Source organism: Camelus dromedarius, chromosome 12 (assembly GCF_036321535.1).
Source record: "Camelus dromedarius isolate mCamDro1 chromosome 12, mCamDro1.pat, whole genome shotgun sequence".
Classification (NCBI taxonomy): Eukaryota; Metazoa; Chordata; class Mammalia; order Artiodactyla; family Camelidae; genus Camelus; species Camelus dromedarius.
The window spans coordinates 55,843,068-55,859,047 of NC_087447.1; the positions used below are offsets into that span (position 1 = coordinate 55,843,068).

Below are 15,980 nucleotides of genomic sequence, written 5' to 3' on the forward strand. Positions count from 1 at the left end.
TCCACTGCAATTTACAAAAATACCCTGAGAGAAATGCCAGATAGAAATAGGCACACCAAACTACCTCGAGGTGGGTTAAGGGAAGACTTTACAGAGGTGATATTTAAGTCTTAGAAGATAACTTGAAGTGGAGTCCACATTGGTGGGAGAGTGGGAGGATGAGCAGCAAATATGAAGGCTTGAAAAATTAGTTTTTACTTGGTTAAAACCCAGTAACATTGAATAGATTATGAAGAGTCTTCTTGGTCATGCTAAGGAGGAGTTTGTATTACACTGATGACCACAGGAACCACTGGAAATTTTAAACAGAAGTGATACCCTATTTTTATCTAAGGTTGGCTTTTTTTTTTTTTTTAAGAATCAAGTGAATAAAAATATAAAAAGATTACCAAATGCTATAGAAAGGTCCAGTAAGAAAACTGGTGTCCACTGGATTTGAGAAATATAAACACATTATGTGACAGCTGAACTTAAGAGTATACATGAACAATTTCATGGAAGAAATGCTGGGGTCTAAATCTAATAAAAATGCAGGCAAAACTTCTGTTTTGTCTTTTTTGGGGAGACCATCCACAGCTTTTATCAAATGCTTAAAAGTGTGTCACCATCAAGAGAAAGATGCCATTCAAACCTACAAATGTACCAAGAGTATCTGTATAGAGGAAGAGGGCCAAGGACAAGGAGGGTGTGAAAAACAAACATTTAAAGACTCTTAGGTGGGAAAGTGAGAAATTGGCACAAAAGAAGTAAAACAGGACAACTGGCAATGGGAAAAGTATGTTTTTCAAAGAATGGGTAGTCAACAAAGTCAAGAAAATACAGAAAGACTGAGAAATACCCCCTATTGACTGAGGAACAGTTGAGTATGCGTGAGAGGCGAACTGAAGAGATTTAATTTCAGTTAGACAAATAGGAGAGATGTTAGCATTTATGTTAAAAGCAGCTCACTGGGGAAAGAGATTGAAGAGAGATGGCTGATAGGCCAGTCTCAGAACTGGAATGAGACACTATCAATAGCACAAGAAGAATGAGTTCGAATGGAGGAGGAACAGTATTTTTTCTGAGATGGTCACAGGTATTTACAGTTGAAATTGAGAATTCAATTCCTAGTTTTTCTTTGAGGTAGATGTCTGGTAGTGATTTTGATGTGTGGTCCCCAAATTAGGTTGTGCATTAGAATCACACAGTGAATGCTAAGAACAGACTGCTTATCTCCCCACTCTCATTTAGTAGACTGGCATTCATACACACCTAATATTTAAGAAGCTCTACAGTTACAGCTGAAGCCAATGTTTCATATCAATTACACCTCAATTAACAAAAAGCCCCAACAGTTAATTCTAATAAACAGATCTGACAACTGATCTAGAAATCAGCAACACTTAATTTTAATCCCCTAAGAAAATCGACTAAGTCAACACATACCATTAGGAACTAGAACTATTATTCTATAAGAGAAAGTAGAGCAAGGAAAGCTGAAGGAAACTTCAGAGAAGATAGAACACTGTCTTCTGAAGTAAGAGTTGAAGTTTGTGAGAATAAGGAATATTGTATTACCTAAAATCTACAAATTTCATTTTTTATATTCTCTTTAAAGTGTCCTCTGATTTCAACATAACTTACCTACTTAAAACTTCCAACTTTCATGTCCTGTTAAATATACAACAAAGTAATTAGTTATTCAGCTAAAAATAAAACAAGGTTTGGGGAGAAAAAAATTATATATTAAAAATTTAACAAATATTGTATATCTCATATGTAGACTAAAAAATAAAACAAACTAGTGAATACAACAAAAAACGACTCATAAATATAGAGAACTTGTTACCAGTAGGGAGAGGGAAGTGGGGAGGGGCAAGGTAGGAGTAGGGGATCAAGAGGTACAGACTACTCTGTATAAAACATAAGCTACGGGAAATATAACCAGTATTTTATAATGACTATAAATGGAATATAGCCCTTAAAATTGTGAATCACAATGTATACCTGAAACTTATGTAAAATTGTACATCAACTACACCTCAATTTAAAAAAATCTGAAGATTCTCACAATAGCTTAACCTGAAACAGACAATTTTAGATTCTGGTTGGCTTTCCTTACAGCCTAATATTTAGCACCTAATGAATGGTTTGCAGGGTTTATACTAAACATTCAGGAAGATACAAGGAGGCATCTAACCATGTCTGCAAACGGAAAGATTTAACTGACTATAAAGAGGAGGTCATTTGGAGATAGAAACGGAAAATTAGGCTATTGTCAAGAAAATCCTGAACTTCTAATTAACAGTAGAAAGTTTCCTCCTTCTCCTACATGGGGTCAGTTCTCTGAAATAATGGACACTTTGTTGGGCAGGCTGGGAAGAGCAAGTTAAAGAATAAGAGCAGGACCGGGGTTGGGGAAGGTATAGCTCAGTTGGTAGAGTGTTTGCTTAGCATGCACAAAGTCCTGGGTTCAATCTCCAGTACCTTCATCAAAATAATAAGTAAACAAATAAGAACCTAATTACCTGCCCCCAAAATAAAACAAACAAAAGAATAAGAGCCAAAAAGCACCCCTGGGGCACCCCAGTAAGGGTATGGCGGTGAGCACCAAGGGGAAAGCAAGAATGCTTGGGAAGCAAGAGGGTACATAAGCAGAGTGGAGATGGTTACCAAAACCCACTTAATTCAATGTTTTTGTCCTGGAATTGGCCCTACTCCCTCCTGTGGAACTAGATGGAAAGAGCTGATTTATGGAGGATTAGAGGGACAATCTGATTTATCACCTCACTTTGGAAAAACTGAGGTAAAGGTGGAGAACTAGCCATTTTTGACTAATTGTAACCATAAGCTTCATACTTACAAAGGGTTCTGATTCTATGGAATGCCAAGATGCTGTCAGTGTGCTCTGAAACCCGTTTTACTTGAGAAACTTCCTTCATAGTCAGTCCCTCACTTACCTTGAAATCCTTTGCAATCTGGTTTTTACATCTAGACTATTTCATCAAAATTACTCTCCTGAGCATTATCAATGACCCTTTACCAAAACCAGTGTGCTTTTCTTAGCCTCTTAATTAATTGCTCTTGGCCCATATACTTGTTAAAAATTATCTTCTTTTATGTGACAGTGCATGTCTTCCTATGCTTCTATATTTTTATTTAGGAAAATTTTTTTTAATTAAAAATAAAATAATTCTGGAATTACAGAAAACAGTCTGCTTTCATATCCTTTCTTGTTCTGTAAAGTAACCACTAACTTAACAATTTAGTATAGCTCTTTGCCAAATTTTGAAAAAAAAATCTTTTACAAAGTAATTTTAAGGAATTAAATGACATCACATATATATAGTTTGGACTCTTCTTATCTACTCTATCTTGCAACTCTTTCCATTTTGATTAATGCACAGAGATCTGCATTTTTACCACTGTGTAATATTTCATAATATGAATGTAGCATAACTCATTTAGTCATTCTTTCATTGACATGTATTCAAGTTTCTAATTATTTACAATTACAAAGTAGATACAGCTAAGCAAGTTATTTTTGAAGATTTTACAACTGAATAGTTGCTGGTTCAAGGTTATTGTGTACTTAGAATTCTGACAGATACAGCCCAAGTTGTCCTTCACAGGTCACTCCAATTTAGCCTTTCATCATCAGGATCTTTAGAATACTTTGGCCAACCTCTTCCAGAACTTGTTAGCCATAATCTCTCAGTTTTTGATGTGCATCATTGTGATGCACAAACAGCAGTCTTTCTCTATCAGTGTGAATATCCTTTCTTTTGTTTATTTGCTCTTGATATTTTTGTTTTTCACTCATTAATTTTTCTATTGAGTTACTCTTTATAACTGACTTAAATTTTTAGAAGATGATAAACATTAAGCCTATCTCTGGTCTCAACTTTATTGTAACGTATCCTGAAGCCCAAACATTTAAGTTTACACAGTAAATTTTTTTCCCTGCATGGCTTGTCTTGCTTAGGAAGACCTTCCTAAGGTTTATAAATTTTCCATATTTTCTTCTAACACTTTGTTAATTTCTTTAATTCTTCTGAAATTTTTGTACATGAAAATTTTGAAGAGCCTTCACTTCTCTATTTGAAATGCCACCTCAAGAATAAACAAAAACATTGGGTTATTTCTGGATTTTAGTTTGTTCCACTAATCTATTCGTCCAGTCCTGTTCCAATATCACCCTGTTCTAAATACTCTAGTTTTATAGTTCTGATACGTATTTGGGTAAGTCCTTATTAATTCTTCTTTTTCAAAAATGTTTTGGGTAATACTGCACATTTATTCTTCCAGGTAAACTTTAAAATCAACTTGCTAATTTCCAGTAAAAATTACATTAGAATTTTAACTTGAAATGCAACAAATATAGTCTGAGGAGAATCGTATCTTTACAGTACTGAGCCTACTGATGTAGCAGAGCTTCTTTTTATTTGGAACTTCTGTAACAACCATAAATGAAATTTTATGGGTTTTTTTTGTTCATTTCTTAATAGGTTTATTTCTAGGATATTTCACTATCACTGCTGCCATTGTGAGCAAGATCTTCCTTTACATTTAAAATGTAATTTTATCTAGTTCATAGGTAACCTTAATTCTGTATGTTGCTCTTACAGCCTTTCATCTTACTAAACTCTTTATTCTAATATTTAATGGTATTTTACAGTTGTCTTATATTTTCCAGGTAAATAATATCATTTATCTTAATTTCTTCCTTTCCATTACTTGCCTTATTTATCTTACCTATTATGCTGGGTCACAAATTCTCAGAACAGTGCTGAATTATAGGAATGACAGGCAGATACACTAGAGTATGACCTTAAGTATGCTGTTTATCTCTGGTTGATACCCTTCACCCAGTTAAGCAAGCTTCCTTTTATCACTTGCTTAATATGAATTTTACTTTCTTCTTTTTGAGTCTGTAACAGACACTAATTTTCTAAGTGCTTTTTCAGTGTCAATTAAGACCATACAACTTTTATCTATTAATATAAGAAATTTTCATTACTATCTTGTTTAATGTTGACCCATCCTTGGACTGGTGGGATACACCTAACTTGGTTATGACATTATTCTCTAAATGCACTGCTGGTTTCAGAGTTTCCTTAGGATTTCTGCAGGTATATTCATAACTGAGATGGAGCTTTAAGGTTTTTCTCCTTATTTAGATTCTGTTACAGATATGTAACCTCCAAAGTTGGAAAGTACTCTATTCTTCTCTATGCCTTGTTCCTAGTGACTTCTGTCAGGGATACATACGACATTCTTTTATGATTATCAATTTAGTAAGGTTTTTAACCCTTGAGCCAATTTTTGAATTTTGTATTTTCCTAAGAAATTGTCCAAGTCAATTTTCAAGATTATTAGTACAAGTTTACACTAAATAATTCAGTTTCAAAGTCCCTCCTATCTGTAATATGTTCTTTTTGTTTCCAGTAGTTTCAGATTTACTGTCTATTCATTGTTCTTTTCAAATACCAGCTATTATAATCAATTTTATTTTCTATTTCATTAACTTCTGCTTTTATTTTTAATTCTTTTTTTTTATTTTGGGAGCGTTTACTTTCTGCTTCTCTATCTGTTTCTATTTCCTTTTCTGATCCTTTTTTGCCAAGAGTATGTCCTTTAAGAACATGCTGCCTTTTTCCCTCAGTGTGTTTATCCATACAACAGAGCATAAAATAAAGCCTTTACCATTATTATGTAAGTGGCTACAAACACTGTAATAATTTGGAGTCAGTCATAGTGGGTTCCAACTCCCCACCTCCTAGTTATGTGATCTTAGCCAAATCTTGATTTCTTCACCTGTAAAAATAGAAAAATAGAAATAACAATACAGATTAAGTTTAAAACTATTTGCAAATCATTTAGCATAAAAACTGGCCCATATTAATAACTAAATAGATGTCTAATAAGATAAAAGGCCTCAGGTGCCCCATTTCTAAAAATGAGGGGATTGGGCTGACTAATCCCAAATTCCCTTCTAACTCAAAAATTTTATTTTCAATCTATCAGTTCATCCACCAACAACCAATCATCAACCCACCCACTCATCCACAGAACAGTTAGCAAGCCCTTCCCTTTAACTAAATACTCCAGATGTTAAGAATGCCAGAATGATACAGTTCCTACCTCCCAGAAGGTCAGAGTCCTCGGAGGATAGAGGTGAGGACCAGTTGTTAAATAGGTAATTATAATATAATGTGATAGCGGTCTAATAAAGGCTGTGGGAATTCAGGGGCTTTGAGGAGTATGCGCAGCAAAATCAAAGATCTAGGTACTAATTCAGGTACTTCTTACTAGTTGTGTATCCTCAGGCAACTAATTTTGGTGTTTTGTTTCTCTTTCTGTAGAAAGGAACAGTAATACTATCCTGGTAGGTTATATTAAGGATTAAACAAGAAAATTAATATAAAGAGCTTGCTACAGTGCCAGTCTCATCATATAAGCTCAACAAATGTTAGTTATTAATGATACAAGAGGCTATGGAAGTTAAAGAAAGGCATTTACTGTACTTCAAGAGAGGAAAGGCAAGGTCAGGGGACTTTCCCAAATGTGTTCACAGAACAAAAACTGTGACAAGGCAGTAAGGATGGGAAAAACAGGGCGAGGGGAGAAGCAAGGTGGGTGATGCCCCTGGAGGGCAGAGAATTCTAATTTCTGTATTTTCAGCTGCCAGCACAAAACCTAGCCCATATATTTGCTATAAACATGAATGGAAGAACACACGTTAAGCAATAGGGTTGGTTAGAAAAAGATCTGGGCCAAACTGCTGACAAATAAACATTTTACATTTAAAAGAATCTTTGAGTCAGGAGACCTGGTGCAGTCTTTTGACTAATGATCTGTGATTTCATACTGGCTTTACAACTTACCGGCTGTTTCGCCTTAGCAAATTACTGATACCATGAATCTCCTCACCTGTAAGATGGGGATAACACCTACCTTACAAAATTAGTGTGAGAATTAGTACCAAGCGATTATCAAAGAGCCTGGAAGTGGTAACACTCAATAATGATAGAGCTGCAGCTGCTAACTTCTCCTTTTGGTCTTTTTTTCCCATACTTGTGAAGTGACAGGGTAAGAATACATTTTCTCCAATGCTTCAACCAGCACTGAAAAATGACACTAGGTTTGCCAAGGACGAAAGGCCCCGCCCGGTCCGCACCACACTCGCAGGTCACCTACGCCGACTGCAGTCCTGGAGCCTCCACATGCGTCGCCGAACCATGGCGGGCGCGACGGATGCCGTGCCGTTACAGAGATGGGGCCTAGACAGGCTGGTTGTGATACCTAGCAGAATTTCACCGAAAACCGGTCCACACTATCATCCAATTTCTCAAGAGGCGAAGACGGGGGGAGGGGTGGGGTGGGGACAAAAAAAAAAAAAAAAAAAAAAAAAAAAGACGTCGATGCAAGAAAGCCGGAAGTGACGCACAGTCGCGAGGAACCGGAAATGACTGCAGCACGCCGGAAGTTTGCCCGTTTCTAAGGCGACGGCTCCACCTCTCCAACCAGGCGGCTGGAGTCGGGACGCTGGAAAGCGAGTCGGATGAGAGAGTACCCGCCGACGGCGGTCGCCGCCACAGCAGGTCGCGGGGAGTAGCAACCGAAGACTGCGGCCGTCGCGCCAGCCATCGCGTGTGGAGAATAAACGGCCCGCACGGCCAACGCGGCGACCGGTTCAGGGAAAGAGTTAGCGAAGACTGGGGCTTTAGTGGTAGCGAAGATAGGGAAAGAATCCGTGAAGACAGCGACCACCGCTGCAGGGTCCCGATAGGAAGAGTGAGTGAAGACGTGGGCTTCTCCTGCAAAGACTCGAGAAGGGTCAGTGAAGACCTGGGCCACCGCCGCAGTGTTTCTCAGGAGAGAGTCAGGGGAGATGGTGGCCACCTTCCCAGGAACTCTTGGGAGAGAGTAAGGGAAGACCGTAGCAGCGACGAGAGTTTAAGTAAAGTCGGCAGCCACCCTACTAGTGAATCCGGGGGAACAGTCAAAGAAGGCCGCGGCCTCCGCCTCAGTGGGACCTGGGAGAGAGTCAGGGAGGTCCGGGGCCCCCAAACCAGTGACTCGGGAGAGAGAGGCAGTGACGACCGCAGCCGTCGCCTCAGTGGCTCATGGGAGGGCGGGAGTGTGGATGGTGGCCGCAACCTCAGCAGTGCCTGGGAAGGGGTAAGTGAAGACCGCGGCTACTTGGCCAGCGACTCCTCGGAAGTGAGCATCAGCGAAGACGCCAACCTCCGCCGCTTCTGGGAGAGGGAAAGTGAAGACGAAGTTTCCCGCTGCCGGGGCTCCTGGGAGAGAACGGCGGAGAACAGTGGCCCCGGGCTTAGTGACAACGAGGAAGACAGCCGCTGCTGCAGTGGCTCGTGGGTAACAGCGAGCGAAGACCGCTGCCGCAGCAGGGGCCTGGACTCGACTCCTCCCCGGAGTCTGAGGGACCGCACCATGCCCGGGGTGTCGGATTCAGGCCCCTCCACCTCCTCCACGGAGACTTCGACCCCGTGTGAGTCAGACTACTATTTCTCTGGCCCTTGCCTCTGCCACACTCCTTTTCTCCCTTCAGCCCACAGGTGCCTTCGCTCTTTCTGGCAGTTCCCTTTCTCAGCTGTTACTCCTCGTTTCCTGTAATTGACCTTTTTCAGTGGATCCCAAAGCTGTTCACCTGGCCCCCATCCTTACTGATTTCAGCTTTCCTTCCTTTCTTCCTATCTGCGACATTCCCGAGACTTCTTGCCCAGACTGATAACAACTCTTGGTCAATCTTATGGACCCCTGTAAGTTTTGGCGTCTCTGCAGCATTTAACTCTGTGGAGATAACATTACACTTATCCAGTATTCTTCCTTTCACTTTATTGACGCTCCCGTTTTATTTATTTATTTTTTTGTTTTCTTTTGCTGACTTTTCTTCCATCCACTTCTTAAATGTTGCTTTCTTCCTTGAATAGTGCCATCACTGGTGCTTTTATTCTCGTCATGTACGATGACTTTGACCCTACTGAGGACCCCCAAGTCTGTGTTATTCACGCAGTAATCCAGTAAATATTTATTGAGTGCCTACCGTGTGCTTTGTTTTAAGGATACGTAAGCGAAAAAGGCACATTGTTTACCTTCTAGTGGGGAAGATAAATAGCCAAGTAATGACTAGTGTGATGACAATTAGAAAGAGGAGTAGAGGGCCCTTTGTTTCAGTATGGGGTGAGGTTGGGGATCAGAAAAAGCTGCCTTATACTGTTTTTTGTTACCCTTACCTCCTACCCAGCTGAGTTAGAAGTCTTCTGTGCTTACATAAGTTCTTATGAATATTTCTGCCATTGTCCTTACTACATTGTTTTGTAACTTGTGTTTGTATATCTCTGTGAGTTCCTTGAGATTAGAGGTCATGTCTTGTTTATCTTTTTATTTTTATGGTAGATACCAAATTGAGTGGATGGATGGGTAGGTGAATGAATAAATTGGGATGGAATGTGATGAGAAAAACGGTATAAGATTAGATGGAGCCAAATTATGTGAGGGCATGGATGTCATACTGAGGGTTTGGATTTGGTTCTCTAGACTTGTAGTGGATAACCAGAAGCAGTTTGGAGTGCTCCTCTCCCCGTTTATGTATGTCTTAATTGTTCTTCAAGGTCTTGCTCAAGTGTTTCCCCCTCCTCCTCCTTCATTTTAGCTGTACTCTTTAAAGATGTTACTGTGAGGTTTTTAATTTCATTGAATTTATCCAAATAGATTTTAAAGTGTTGATGGAAAGAAAATGTGTTAAACATGTCTATTTTCCATTGTGTTATTGTAGTGATTGGCATGTAGTAGATGCTCAGAAAGGATTTTTGAGTAAAGTATACAGCATTTTGCCAAGAATTGGCGTCAGATATGATTCCAGATCTCAAGAAATTAAATGTGCTAATTGTGGAGAAAGGATATATATATATATCTCTATGAAAATGTGGGGGCCTCTAAGACTGGCCCCCAGGAGTTTCTCACTCTTAGGCTGCATACCCAGCCCCCAGCAATTTATCAAAATCACCATTTAGGTGCTTCTCGAAGTTTATGGCTCCAGTGGCTTCTGCTCCAGGTAAGCTGAACTTGACTGTATTTTTCTGTATTTGCCTGTCTCTCCAGATTCAGGATGGCCGTTTGCCCTGAAATCTTACTTCTCTGATGAGTCCAACTAAAGTTGTTGACTTTCAGTTTATTCAGCTTTTCCCCTGTATATATGGGGGTGACAACTTCCATATTCTTTACATATTAGAGGTGAAATTGAAGTCTACTTAAGATGTTAATTACTACAAATACTGAAGTATTTGTAGTATTTGTAATAAATACTACAATATTTTAGTAAATATTTGGAAAGCCCAAGTGATCACATGCTTTCAGTTCAATCATTGCTTTAGTTTGTTGTTGCTATTGTTGTTTGTTTGTTTGTTTTAGTTTTGTAATATATTTTAAGCAATTTGATTTTTCAATAGGTGCCAGGAAGAATGTGCATTTTGGTAGCATACATGATGCGGTACGAGCTGGAGATGTAAAGCAGCTTTCAGAAATAGTAGAACGAGGTGCCAGCATCAATGAAGTTGACATTCTTCATAAATTTACCCCTTTACATTGGGCAGCCCATTCTGGAAGTCTGGAGGTAAGAAGTTACATAAATGATTAAACTAAAGTGAGTTTAGAGCTCTTGACAGTTTTGTAAATTTAGCAAACAGGACTGAGGCCTTATGCTAGGCACCAGAAATATTTTTCTTTTCAAATCAGTCTAACGTTTAAGTGTTCTGGTTACTATAGCTTTGTCATAAATCATCCTAAAACTGGGTGGCATAAAATAACAATTTATATATGCTCAGGAGTGAACCGGGAGTCTGGATTTCAGGGACACTGTGTCTCTGCTTCATGCCGTCTGGGGCTTCAGCTAGATTTAAAAGCTTGAGCTGGAATCTTTTGGAATCTGCTTGTTCACACAGACGTCTGGTGGTGGACGCTGGTTATAGGCTGAGCACCTTAATTCCTCTCCACGTGGGCCTTTTTGTGAGGTCTCTCCACCTGGGCTGGTTTGTGCTTCCTCACATTGTGGTGGCTGGGTTCCAAATGCAAGCATAGAGGGTAACTTACAGAGGATAACATAATGCAAACTGAACTCTATCAAATCCTACTATTTTTGCTGTAGTTGCCTCAGATTTTTGGAAAATAAATGGAATATCACAGATACACTTGAAGTCCCTGTGCATCTCTCCCAGGTGTCATTTCTCTTGTTCCTACTCCAGAGATAATTATTACCCTGAATTTGGTGTTTATTTTTTGCTGTTTTATACTGTTATTACATGTGATTATATATATGTTTTATGCTTTTATTACATATGATCACATCGCTGTTCTAAATGACATATTTTATGTAAATGATATATTCTGTGTATTTCTGCAGCTTGCTTTTTTTTTGTCCAACAATATGTTTTTGAGTTTTAACCGTATGGTTACATATACATACTCTAGTTCATTTCTTTCAGCTGTGTTGTAATAGTCTCTTCTTAGATGAGTATCAGACTTTATCTAGTTTTTGATTGATGACTATTTAGTTGGTTTCAGTTTTTAGCTAGTGTAAGCAGTGCTTAGTGAATATTTTTATGCAAAACTCCTTATTCTTGGCTGTACAAAGCCAACTGGAATTTTTCTCATGATTGATGGTTGTGTGTGGGGAGCTTATTTTAGCTATTAAATTTCCCCAGCTATTACATTTCACTGTGCAGCCTCTCTTTCTTCCCCTGCCACACAAATAGAGACTGCTTTCTAGGAATATGGCTTCTCCATGTGATTTCTTGTTTGTTTGATTTCTCTGCTTCATGGAACCAGCTCTGGTCCAGAGACTCTCTCTCCACCGGTTTGTGTGCCCCACTTGAACTGTAGGGATTTTTGCTTTGGCCTTTTAGGGGCTTCCTCTCATGTGGGAGAAATGTGCCTTGCTGGGTCTTTCTGTGCTTGCAGCCCTGTGTGGATATTTTCTCTGCTGCTTCCTCCCACATCCCTGTTTGGTCTACACCTTGGCAGCTTTCCCATCTGTTTTGTGGTTTCAGATGTCTCCTAGCTTCATCAAAGATGGGGTTTTCTTGCTCTCTCTCTCTCTCTCTTTTTTTTTTTTTTTTTTGTGATGATTTTGAAGGAAGGAGGAAATACTGATTTTACTCTGCCATATTCAAATGGGATAGGACTTCTTGCTATACCATTTATTTCCTCTCTTTTCTGGGATCCTTTCAGCTTCTCTGATTATTCTGTCTCCTTTGGTTAACCTCCCCTACCTACTTTAAAGTTATAGGTATTCTTTTTTTGTTTTTAGTTAGAAATCTTTATTTCAGGTTTTCCTTAGAGAATGTAATCTCAAACTTTCTTTTTTTGTTTTTTATTTTTTTATTTAAGTATAGTCAGTTTACAATGTTGTGTTAATTTCTGGTGTACAGCATAGTGATTTGGTTATACATATATATATTCCTTTTCATAGTCAAATTATAGGTATTCTTTATGCTTCTGCTAATGGCCTTCTCTTCCACTTTACACTCTCTCTCCATGCCATGTTTAGACTTCCTTGGCTTTATCACTCACTTCTACATAATAATTCACTGATTTACTTTCTCCCCAGAATTTGAATTCTAGCTTATGCATCAGGTGCTTATAAACAGCTCATACATATATGACTGGCATTTCAAATTCAGTTGATCTAAAACTAAATTGCTATTCTTTTCCTTCCATAAGTTTTCCAGGCTAATGTCCTTTGCGCCATTATTGGGTTGTCTCAGCGTTTTACAGAAGCAAAACACAGTATCAACATTAGTCCTGGGTCGGGGGGTGGGAAGGGACAGACTGGGATTTCAAAATGTGGAACAGATCAACAAGATTATACTGTATAGCACAGGGAAATATATACAAGATCTTATGGTAACTCAGCGAAAAAAAAAGTGACAGTGAATATATGTATGTTCATGTATAACTGAAAAATTATGCTCTACACTGGAATTTGACACAATGTTGTAAAATGACTATAACTCAATAAAAAAATGTTAAAAAAAAATTTGTCCTGATGACTTGCATTTCATGATGCACGTTGAGGCGGTGAGAACTGATCACTAGGTCAGTTGATTCTGTTCCATCTTTGTCTCTTGAATTTGTCCTCTCCATCCTAGCCACTGCCTTAGATCTACTTGATTTCCTTGTTTTGTCTCACCTACCTCTGGTTCATAACTGGCATAGAAACTTACTGCTTTAAAACTAATGTGTGATATCACTTAAAACCTTCTTTAAGACCCTGTAGTGACTCTATACCCTGTGGGATAAAGTTTAAGCTGTTTAATATGGTAGACTTACCTCTCCAACCACATCTCCCTACATACTTGTTTGGTGCTGCAGTACTGGCGACTGCTGTCATTTCCCAAACTAGTCTGTTGTTTCATATTATCACAGACCTTGCACATGCCGTTTCATTTGCCTGGTCTCACCTCTTCCTGGTGATTAGCTGGTTAAAATCCAGATCAGGTAGCATCCCCTTAGCAGAGCCTTCTGTGTTCCCCCCCCCCCCTTAATATCCTCCAACTAGCATCTTTTCCCTCAATTTTATACGTATTTTTAAAATTGTTTTTGTCACAATTGAATTGTATTCTCAGTTAGATTTTGAGCTCTTTGAAGGTACCATTTGGATTTTATTTATCTTTTTTCCCCACAGCATCTAGCATAGTGTCTGGCATACTAGAGTCACATTATGGGTTCTCAATGAATGTTGTACTGCTGAATTTGTTGAATTAAATATATAAATATTTCTAGTGTCTAGCACACTGCATAGCAGATGTTCAAGAAGTATTTGTTGAATTTTAACAAGAACAAATCTCAGTCAGAAGGTTTTGGTGCCTTCCTACTTGTCTTCTTTGTTGAGATGTCTGTTAGGTCTTCTGCCTATTTTTTGATAGAATTTCTTGATTTTGTGATATTAAAGTACATGAGCTGTGTGTATATTTTGGAAATTAGTCCCTTGTTGGTCACATCATTTGCAAATATTTTCTCCCATTCTGTAGGTTGTCTTTTCATTTTGTTGATGGTATCCTTAGCTGTGCAAAAGCTTTCAAGTTTAATTAAATCCCATTTGTTTATTTTTGCTTTTATTTCCATTACTCTAGCAGCTGGTTCAAAAAATATATTGCTGTGATTTATGTCCAAGAGTGTTCTGCCTATGTTTTCCTCTAGGAGTTTTATAGTATCTGGTCTTACATTTAAGTCTTTAATCCATTTTGAGTTTATTTTTGTATCTGGTATTCTAATTTCAGGCTTCTACAGGTAGATGTCCAGTTTTCCCAGCACCACTTATTGAAGAGACTGTCTTTTCTCTGTTGTATATTCTTGCCTCTGTGTCATACATTAATTGATCATAAGTGCATGGGTTTATTTCTGGACTTTCTGTCCTGTTCCATTGATCTGTGTGTCTGTTTTTGTGCCAGTACCATACTGTTTTGATTACTCTAGCTTTGTAGTTTAGTGTGAAGTCAGGGAACGTGATTCTCTCAGCTCCATTCTTCTTTTTCAAGATTGTTTTGGCTATTCAGGTCTCTTGTGTTTCCATGTAAGTCTGAACGTTTTTTTGTTCCAGCTATGTGAAAAATGTCAATGGTAATTTGATAGGGATTGCACTGAATCTGTATATTGCCTTGTGTAGTATGGCCATTTTAACAATATTCTTCCAATCCAAGAACATGGTATATCTTTCCATTTGTTTATGGTGTCTTCAATTTCTTTCATTAGTGTCTTATAGTTTTTGGAGCACAAGTCTTTTGCCTCCTTGGGTTTGCTTATTCCTAGGTATTTTATTCTTTCTGATGCAGTGGTAAATGGTATTGTTTCCTTAATTTCTTTTTCTTCTGTTTTATTGTTAGTGTATAGAAATGCAGCTGATTTCTGTATATTAATTTTTTATCTTGCAACTCTACCAAATTCATTGATGAGTCCTAGTAGTTTTCTGGTTGCTTCTTTAGGGTTTTCTTTGTATAGTATCATGTCATCTGCAAACAGTGACAGTTTTACTTGTTTGTTTCCAATTTAGATTCCTTTTTCTTCTCTGATTGCTGTGGCTAGGACTTCCAAAACTATGCTGAATAAAAGTGGTAAGAGTGGGCATCCTTGTCTTGTTCCTGATCTTAGAGGAAATGTTTTCAGCTTTTCCCCATTAAGTATGATGTTAGCTCTGGGTTTGTCATACATGGCCTTTATTATGTTGAGATACGTTCTGTCTATGTCCACTTTCTGGAGATTTGTTATTGCTTCTTGGAGAGGGTTTACCAAGCTCGTCACTTAGCCATTTCTGAAGTCCTGCTGATTGGTCAGTTGATTTTTGACAAAGATGCAAATGCAGTCCAATGGAGAACAGATAGTATTTTCACTAACTGGTGTGGCACAGTTGTACAGTCATAGGTAAGAAAATGAACCTCAACTCATGCTTGGCACTATCTATAAAAATGTACTGAAAGCAGATCATAAACAAATGTAAAATTAACCTTATAAAGCTTCTAGAAGAAAACACAGGAGAAAATCTTTGCAAACCATATCTCTGACTAAGAACTTGTAGCTAGAATATATGAGACTCTCACAACTCAATAGTAAGAAAACAAAACACCCAATTAATAATGGGCAAATTCAATAGACACTTTCTCAAAGAGGACATATGGATGGCAATTCAGCATTTGAAAAAAATGTTCAACATCATTAGCCAATAGGGAAATGCAAATTAAAACCACAATAAGATGCCACTGCATACCTACTAGAGTGGCAAAACAAAAAGCCAAAAAAATGGGTTGGGTTTTTTTCCTTGTGGAAATGGAGCAGCTAGAACTCTCATACATTGCTGGTAGAAATGTAAAATGGCACAGCCACTTTGGAAAACAGTTTAGCAGTTTCTTATAAAGTTAAACATATACTTACCTATGTCTCAGCAATCTTGCTTCTACGTGTTTACCCAGGAGAGATAAGAT

At 38.2% G+C, this 15,980-nt stretch overlaps 1 protein-coding gene and 1 long non-coding RNA gene across 2 annotated transcripts in view; one reads left to right on the top strand and one right to left on the bottom strand.

Moving 5' to 3' along the window:
- Positions 1-1,623: 1,623 nt before the first annotated feature.
- On the bottom strand, positions 1,624-7,348 carry LOC116155407 (uncharacterized). The gene is made up of 3 exons (XR_004139324.2): positions 7,180-7,348; positions 5,686-5,796; positions 1,624-1,650 (listed from the first exon to the last, which is right to left on the bottom strand). It is a non-coding gene; the product is annotated as an uncharacterized LOC116155407 (long non-coding RNA).
- Positions 7,349-7,403: 55 nt separating this feature from the next.
- The window catches only part of ANKRD42 (ankyrin repeat domain 42), a 49,657-nt gene continuing 41,080 nt past the window's right edge, over positions 7,404-15,980 (top strand). The window contains exons 1-3 of the mRNA XM_064491888.1: positions 7,404-7,420; positions 7,485-8,497; positions 10,458-10,621. Coding sequence (XP_064347958.1) covers positions 7,404-7,420; positions 7,485-8,497; positions 10,458-10,621 — 1,194 coding nt within the window. The remainder of the gene's footprint in view (positions 7,421-7,484; positions 8,498-10,457; positions 10,622-15,980) is intronic.